The sequence below is a fragment of the Trichechus manatus genome, unplaced genomic scaffold (genome assembly GCF_000243295.1).
Source record: "Trichechus manatus latirostris isolate Lorelei unplaced genomic scaffold, TriManLat1.0 scaffold00101, whole genome shotgun sequence".
In the NCBI taxonomy this organism is placed as follows: domain Eukaryota; kingdom Metazoa; phylum Chordata; class Mammalia; order Sirenia; family Trichechidae; genus Trichechus; species Trichechus manatus.
Window position 1 is genome coordinate 10,139,700 of NW_004444037.1, and position 9,097 is coordinate 10,148,796.

The following is a 9,097-nucleotide window of genomic DNA, read 5'->3' on the forward strand; positions in this document are numbered from 1 at the left end:
TCTTGCCTTATTGCTCTAGCTAGAACTTCCAGCACAATGTTAAATAGGAGTGGTGATAAAGGGCATCCTTGTCTTGTTCCTGTTTTCAAGGGGAATGAGAAACAACAACCTTTTGAAGTCTAGATGACTAAAAGTTGTATATATGTTTTAATAGGCAACATTTAAGGACTCTGTGTGTGTGTGTTTACTAAATACAGAGCAGGATTTCATTTTGGTAAATGTTTTTCAGTCTTCAACTTTATGTAAAAATTTTCTTTTATGCAGCTTTATTCTTTAGGATTTAATTTTCTTCTTTGTCAGCATCAACCATTCTTTCCTCCCTCCTGTCTGTGCAGAAATTTTTGTTTGAGCACATGCAATAAGGAAGGTTGGGACTCAAGGCACAGGAACTCCATGAGCCATGGACAAGGAGGAGCAGTAATGAAGAAACAAAAGGCTACAAAATGAAAAGGAAAAAAACAGAATGCTAACAATGAGACGGATTGACACAACACCCGCATCAATGGACTCAAACATACCAATGATCATGAAGATGGCACAGGACCAGACAACATTTTATTCTGTTATTTATAGTTCTCCATGACTAGGAGCCAACTTGGCAGCAAATAACAACAACAAAATATGTATCTACAATGACTTTGGAAATACTACTTAAACTCTTGACCCCACTTTCTTATTGCATAAAATGGAAAGGGAACTGCTCTATTTTCTTTGCAATTAGGTTATGATATTTACGGTATCTTGATGATGAAAATGATATATAGATGGTAAATGTGACCGGCTAAGTCCAAACACTTTAAAATGAAAACACTACTGCTCACTGGCAGATGTTTTTCTTCAACAGGAAATTATCTCATTCAAGGTTAGTTCAGCTTTATGGAGTGTGTATACAGAGGAAGCCACTTTATATCGTGACAGAGTTTATGGAAAATGGCTGCCTGCTGAACTATCTCAGGGAGAGAAAAGGAAAGCTTAGAAAGGAAATGCTGCTGAGTATGTGCCAGGATATATGTGAAGGAATGGCATATCTGGAGAAAAACTGCTTTATTCATCGGGATTTAGTAAGTACGATGCAACTTCATTTATTATTTTATGTATTGTACTTATATTCAGAAGCAAATGACAATTATTTTCAATATAAAATGTATTTGGCTACATTTGTAAACATTTTCCTATCCATGCAAATTATTGTAACATGTAACTTTTTTTTCCCATTGATGCTGTAGCCAGGGTTTACCCCAAATATGCCTCTAACTAATTAATCACTTAAATAATCAACTAAAACTAATTTTCTCTCCCCCTTTTTTCTTCTCTTCATTCTTCTTTTCCTCCTTTCACCTTTCTTTCAACCAAAAATTAAGTATGTATTGAGTGCTTAGTGTATGCCAAGCATGCCGCTAGACACTGGAGATATAATAGCAAAGAACAAGCTCCAGTGGTTCTCAACCAGGAGCAAAACTACCCCCATGTGGAGGTGGTTTGGTTCTAACTGTATGGGGAGACCATTACTGATGTTACGTGAGAAAAGTAGAAATGCTAGATCATTCTGGCCTATAACACTTGGGATAGATTATCTTGTCCCAAATGCTAGTAGCTCTGCTTCCTGTCTTGTCACTTGCCCTTGAGTAACACTGTCCATTCCACATTTGTTCATTAGATTCATATTCTTCCTTCTATGTCCCTCCATGTCTCATTTCTAAGTCCAAAAACTAACTTAAAAGAGAATTTGAGAATTCTATGGAAGTTCTCTGATACTCTTATGTAGACATAATCCAGTGCTTCTGTCACACACGACCAGGGTGACCATATTATTTATCATTCAAGCTGGAATATTTTGAGGACAGAAGGAAACACTATTGATAATTACATTGGTCCCAGTAAACCACTGGGAATTGTGCTTCTCCTCTACATGACTTAGAACTCTCATGGCACTTATTATTTACTACTTCATGTAGCTTAATGTTTACTAGATTCTAAACTTGAGACCAGGGCCTAGACTTCTGAGATGCGACATGGTGTGGTAAGAACGCAGGTTGCACAGCTGTGGTTCTCAAAATCATGTGGGGAGCTTTTAAAAAAATTCAAAACCCAGACCATACCCCGAACTAATTCAATCAGAATCTCTGAGGGTGCCATCCAGGCATCAATATGTTTTGAAAATTCTCCTGGTGAGTTCAATGTGCAGTCAGTGTTGAGAACCACTGCTCTAGAGCCAGACTGCCTGGGTTTAAATCTTGCCTCTGTTTCTTCCTAGATATGTGACCTTATATATTACCTTATACATATATGACCTTAACTGGTAAAGTGACACTAATTATAGCACCTCCCTCATATTGGCTTGTTGTGAGGATTACATGAATTAATATGTATAAGCACTTAAAACAGTGTCTGGCACATAGAAGAGCTCAGCAATGTTAACTATTGCTATTACATAGATAGACCAATGTTTTTCATTCTTCATAGCACATTCCCTAGTATCCAGCACAAAGTATCTATTGAGCAAAGTTTTGAATAGAGGTTGTATCAGCTCCACCTAGCTCACTTTCCTAGTCTCTGCAGGTTTATCTTTCCTGACAGGGATTAGAATTAAAAATTTAGTTGGGAGACAGTTCTGGAAGTTCTCTTTGCTCCAGGCGGCTTCTCATAGACCCTCCTATCCTTGGCTTCTTCCTTTATCACTTTCTTTTGTGTTCTATTTTATCTACCTACATGCCACTTAAACTATATGAGCTAACAATGAATCTTTTCCTATCAAGGACTTGTCTTGTGGTTTGACTTTGAAATTATTGCCGTAAGTTGCTGGCATCTTCCAGACTGGCTCCTCCTGGCTGACCATTTCAAGTTTCTTGCTTTTTTTTTTTTGCTACACTAATGGAACCACAAATTAGTTGAAAAGAGAACAATTCTATCAAATAGTTGACCTACATGAGACTAAAAAAACAAATCAATTACTTTTTTTTTTAGTTAGGTGGAAGGCCTAAAAAAGTCTTGAAAGAAAAACTTGCATTCAAGTTTATATTCTTTTCTTTTTTCTACAGGCGGCAAGGAATTGTTTGGTCAGCTCTACATGTGTTGTAAAAATTTCAGACTTTGGAATGACGAGGTACATGAAATATCTTTTTTGTTTAGTCATAAAAAGGAATCACACATTTGCCTACAAATTGAAGACACTATTGGTTTAGTTTCGTTTTTCTTTCAGGGAAGTGTTGGTGTAGTTGTATGATCTCTGACCCACTTTGAACTTTAGGACATGTATCAATTTTAGACAAAGTAAGCGAGATGAAGTTTCACTGTCTTTGCTTCTAAGGAGCATTCTGGCTGTACTTCTTCTAAGACAGATTTATTTGTTCTTCTGGCAGTCCATGGTATGGTTAATATTCTTTGATAGGATGGCGAGGCTATCTCGCTTACTTTGGACATATTATCGGGAGGGACCAATCCTTGGAGAAGGACATTATGCTTGGTTAAGTAGAGGGTCAGTGAAAAAGAAGACCCTCAAAGAGATGGACTGATACAGTGGCTGGAACGATGGGCTCAAACATACCTACAATTGTGAGGATGGCACAGGACCAGGCAACATTTTGTTCTATTATACATAAGGTTGCTACGAGTCAGAATCTGTTTGATGGTACCTAACAACAACATCAATTTTAGAATCAAGGTAAACATTTACTGTGGGCTTCTGACACATAGGGTCGCCATGAGTCAGAATCGATTCGATGACAATGGGTTTTTGGTTTCTATTCTTCTAATCGGAGTCTCTGGGTGGTGCAAATGGTTAACACACTCAGCTGCTAACCAAGAGGTTGGAGGTTCCATTCCACCCAGAGGCACCTTTGAAGAAAGGCCTGGTGATCTACTTCCACAAAATCAGCTATTGAAAACCCTACTCTGACACACGTGCCGTCACCCTGAGTCAGAGTTGACTCGACAGCAACTGGTTTTTATTCTTCTGACCTTATTTTAGGTCCTTAATTAAAAAAAACCACTCTGGTTTATCTTAAAAATTCAAAAAGGTAATCTCTCAGTGTACTCATTATATGTGTACAGTTAAGAAAAAATCTTTTTATTTGTCTATTTCTGAAAGAAAATTAAATACATTTGTTTGCTCATCTCTGATTTTTCTATGTCATCATCAAACATATTTCTGTTATCAGGTATAGTAGTTATGACTTTAAGACTACAACTCAAGAATGTGAAAAAAATATAACAATATCACTTATATTTTGAGCCCTGTTTATTTTAGGGTGTGAGAAATTTAATCCCAGTGAATTCAGAGTTTCTCCCCAACTCTCCTCAGGGTCAAAGTCCAAGTTCTGTGTATCTCAGGAGACCACAGCCCTTGTAGGGAAATAACCCACCTGGTCCTTATCTTTATTCGTTCACATTGGCGTCCTTGCAACCATCATCCTCCTGTTTTATCCTTGGCTGATCATCCACACAGGTAGCTGCTGCCTCATCCTGAATTTCTGTTTTGAGATCCCTGGCATTCTCTATGATTAGAAAACTCCATGGGGCTATCGAAGGCCCAATTTACCTAGGCATATCCACAGACATTTGTTATCTGGAATCTTTCTGCCTCTCCTAGGGCTCTACGTGGGAAAGTGAGGCCAGGTTCTGTTCTGCTCTTGAATCCCTCTAACCTGTTGCTGATAGTGGGGGTTTCTTTTTGTACTATGCTCCTGGGCAGCCCTTGAAACATACAGGGTCTTCACTCAATGACCCACTAACGTCTAATACTCCTTTTATGAGGGTCATTCTAATGAATTAGAGATTTTCACATCAAAAGTAGTATGTTCAAATACTTTTATTTTCCCCCTTGCTGTATGCCCCCCAAAATTACATGCATAATGAAGGAAAATGTAGCATCCAACTTTGAATTCATTCTTTTCAATTACCAGAAGAGTGGTTATTTATCTTTTCTTTCCTTTTTGCAACATAATTAGTAGAATATGCTTCAAACTGAAAAATTGCTATGATTTTCTGAGATCCAAATAAAATAAATACAATTGAGGATTGCCTTGGGGAGGAAACATGTAAGAGATAATTTTCCACTCTGCTAACAAGAAGAGAAGTTGTACAGAACCTTTCTGGAATTAAAATACTTTTCTTTTAGCAACTCAGAATTAACTAAAGGAATTTGAAGTAAATGGAACTTGAAGGTAATTAATACAATGTTCTTTGAATCTGATGACCTTAGGTACGTTTTGGATGATGAATATATCAGTTCTTCTGGATCCAAGTTCCCAATCAAATGGTCCCCTCCTGAAGTTTTTCACTTCAACAAGTACAGCACCAAATCTGATGTCTGGTCATTTGGTGAGTGCATTTGATGTTTATTGATGGAATTTGCTTTAATAAAATGGGTCAATCTTTTTTAAAATTTTGATTTCTTAATATGAAGTAGCATTTTTAAGAAATCTTATTCTAATGTGCTTCTGTCTTAGGTGTTCTAAACACCAAGACTGTTTTTGGCAGGTGGTATCATACACCTTCTTATATAAACATGCTTTATGGGTATTTTCCTTTCCCAATGAGTACTACTATAAAACCATAACAAAGAGTCTATTGACTGAGAAAAACTCAGCCAACTTCTCTATCCCACAGAGACTTGCAAGGGAAACTGATCTTACAGAGTCACTGAGTCACAAGTGTAATTAATAAACTTCATCCTCTAACTTCTAAGCAACTTCGCTATTCCCAAACTGTTCAGTTGACAACCTGAAATTAAAACTTGGATTGAGAAAATGGTGCCAACTTATTTACTTGTCTTCAAATTTGTGCTGTTTAGACATAGGCCTCCATAGGATCTATCAACTGATATTTATATCTGGTAATGCTCTTCACTGAGAAACAGACATTGTAGACCTATGTCCAATGGAGTTTGAGCTGATTTTCAAAAAAATGTGGCAATGGGCGAGCAATGATTTACCTATTCTCTTTCAAGCAGAACTTCTTGGATGATTTTTTAGATTTAGAGAGACATCTGAGACCTCAGAATGGTATGAATTTTATTGTCCACAATAAGGTTAAACTTGTACCATTGATCTCATTCGGTCTCCACTGACGTGGTATTTCAGCAGGTGACATTTTAAGCTCTACTGGAGAGTGGTTAAGTTGTGAGACCACATCTTAGAGACCAATGGATAACAAATGCAAGGTCATCATCAAGTGGTTGCAGAACAATTAGAACTCTGTCCTGACCACTTGTCTCTCTTCCTCTCTGGAGAGTGAATTTCTTGAGGACACAGACTGATCTTGTTCTTATAGAATCCTTTGTCCTTAGCACACACCTGGCCTCTAATCAATACTCAAATAAATATTTGTAAAGTGAATGATTAAATGAACTCAAATTAGAAGTTCTTGAAGGAGTTTCATTATTCAATCAATCAAGGATTATTAAACCCCAAGTATGTACAGAGTTACTAGATACTGTTGGATACTCCAGGACTCTACCCTGCAGTCCACTCTTTCAGTGGCGAGTGGGGACACGTGCCATCCTTTGTGGCTTGGAACATCTTGGCCATAGCCTCACACAATTCTGTTATTTTCTACAGACTGGCAGAAAGGTTCATTGATATCAGGGTATAGGGACACGAGCAGTATTTAGAAATGATAATGCTTCCAGTATTTTCTTTTATTAGGGAGGTTGTCAAGACCAATAGAAATGGAAAGGCATTATCAGCTGGATTATTTCAACTTACAGGTCTCTTCAGAAACTAAGGTGCACGTCGTCTGCTCCCTGGGAAGAAGTGCTTTCATTCTGGATGGTTATAATTCAAAGGCTGGAGGGAAATAATGATGCCTTGTAGTTTGAAACCACTCTTTCAGTTCCAAGTTATCATTTCTCTCTAACCCCTTGTTTTTGTGCATTTTATTTGCAGGAGTTTTGATGTGGGAAGTTTTTACAGAAGGTAAAATGCCTTTTGAAAATAAGTCAAATTTACAAGTAGTAGAAGCCATTTCTAAAGGCTTTAGGCTGCACCGTCCTCACCTGGCGCCAATGTCCATATATGAAGTCATGTACAGCTGCTGGCATGAGGTGAGTGTCCCTTACTTTCCTGTAAATGTTGGCAGCCCCATCAGCTGATAGTAGACCTGATTATTGCAAACATTACCCGAGACTCCACCATGACAAGGAAAAGGTGTCTATTTCACAGCAATGATGCCAAGAGCCAGAAGTACTATTTCTTCTCACATGAAACTCCCACTACAAAGTCATTAATCCATTGTGTTCTCAGCAATGGCCTTTCATCTGAGGAATGTGGAGCATTTTTCAAGTCTTTTCTTCCTGAGATTGGTTCTTGCAGAAACTATTGATGTCTCTAAAGTCTCAGAGATTAGATGTTCTACTCACATTGAGAACCGGTTGATAGAAACTTAGGGTAGAAGCAAGTTTCTTAAACTTCCACACCGAAAAAAGAAGGATGGTGTTCTTATTTACTTCACTCTACTTTCATTTGCCTTGCTGTTTCAAAGGCTGTAGGTAATGGATTTCACGTCTCTTGGCAGCACTCAGGACTCCTGATAGAGGTATTAAACCAGAATAGGAATGAGGGCAGGAAGTGTGCCAGGAACTACCACTCAGGGAACTATCTCTTGGGAGCCTAGCTTCTCTTCGTGAAATGCCAAGCTTAAAAATAAAGCCAGAGGATATGAAATATCTAGAATGGGCAAGTGTATAGAGATCAAAGTATATTAATGGTTACCAGGGGTGGGTGGAAGGGAAGGGAAGGGGAAAGGAAGACACAATGCTTAGGGGACACTGCACTTCAGTTAAGGGTGATGAAAAAATTGGGAATGGTAATGGCTGAAAAAAGCCCTGGTCGCACAATGGTTAAGCACTCAGTTGCTTGCCAAAAGGTTGTTGGTTCAAACCCACCTAGCAGCTCTGTGGGAGAAATACCTGGCGATATATTCCTGTAAAGATTACAGCCTAGAAAACCCTGTGGGGAAGTTCTGTGTGTCACATGGCATTGTTATGAGTCGAAATCAACTTGATAGCACCTGACAACAACAGCAGTTGGACAACATGATGAACATATTTAATGTCACTGAAACTATACATGTGAAGATTGTTGAAATGGCAAATGTTTTGCTACCTATATATTTACCACAATAAAAAAAAAAAATTAACCCCCCACCCAAATAAAGAAAGCCAGAGAGATTTATGTCCCACGTCTGCCTTATCTGGGCACTGACTCCACACACCCCTGTCCTTATCAGACAGACTTCCCTGTGATTTTGACAGTTTCTGTGTCTTTCCAGCTGACAGTTCAGGCCCAGGAAAATCACAGTTTAATGAGAAGTTTCCTCCTGGCTGAAAAAGAAATCTCTGATTCCCGATTCACAAACACTAGAAAATTCAATATTTCAAGAGCCATGTGGTGGTCCCCATTCCAGAGAAGTATTAATTTTATAAGAATCCCCTTACACAGTAAACTGCCTGATGTATGAAAATATTTTACATATGATTAACTGCTCTGCAAGCGATCTTGAAAGACAGAAAAATGTTAAGTAAACTGTTAGTAGCAAACATATCTTAAAAGCACTTTTTGTATGTTTTGCTGTGTATATTCTCAACAACAACAACAAAATAAAATATTTTTTTAAAATAAACATCTTTGCAATAGCAATGTAAATAGCTATGGAATATATATTGTATATGCAACAATGTGTATGTACATGTGCATATAGTATAATACTTATGGAGGTTTTATTATATCTGTGGCGAGGAGGCAGAGAAAGTAAGGGAGTAAATAGGATGCTGATGTCAGGAATAAGTACACAAAGTCAGTCTCAAAATGCAGTGGAACATTGACTGAAACAATATTTTTGGTTAAGTTCATTTAGTTGTTTGCAAAAGATGATTTTACCTGTAACTTTTTAATATAATCTAAAGACCCCAAGTCCTTAGGCGCCTCCAGATTCAAAGGTGATTACATTGCCATTAAACATGTTTCATAGCCTCTACCAGAAGAATTCGAGATCCCTCAAAAATCTCCACAATTTATTTGTGGAGTTTCAAGGGGGACTCTTACATATTATTCTGCTCTGTCCTCCTGATTAATATTTTCTCTTTATGAACTGGAGTCCT

General features: G+C 37.8%; 1 protein-coding gene across 1 annotated transcript in view; it reads left to right on the top strand.

Moving 5' to 3' along the window:
- The window catches only part of TXK (TXK tyrosine kinase), a 92,484-nt gene that overhangs the window by 71,666 nt on the left and 11,721 nt on the right, over positions 1-9,097 (top strand). The window contains exons 11-14 of the mRNA XM_023737381.1: positions 845-1,061; positions 3,039-3,103; positions 5,201-5,319; positions 6,885-7,042. Coding sequence (XP_023593149.1) covers positions 845-1,061; positions 3,039-3,103; positions 5,201-5,319; positions 6,885-7,042 — 559 coding nt within the window. The remainder of the gene's footprint in view (positions 1-844; positions 1,062-3,038; positions 3,104-5,200; positions 5,320-6,884; positions 7,043-9,097) is intronic.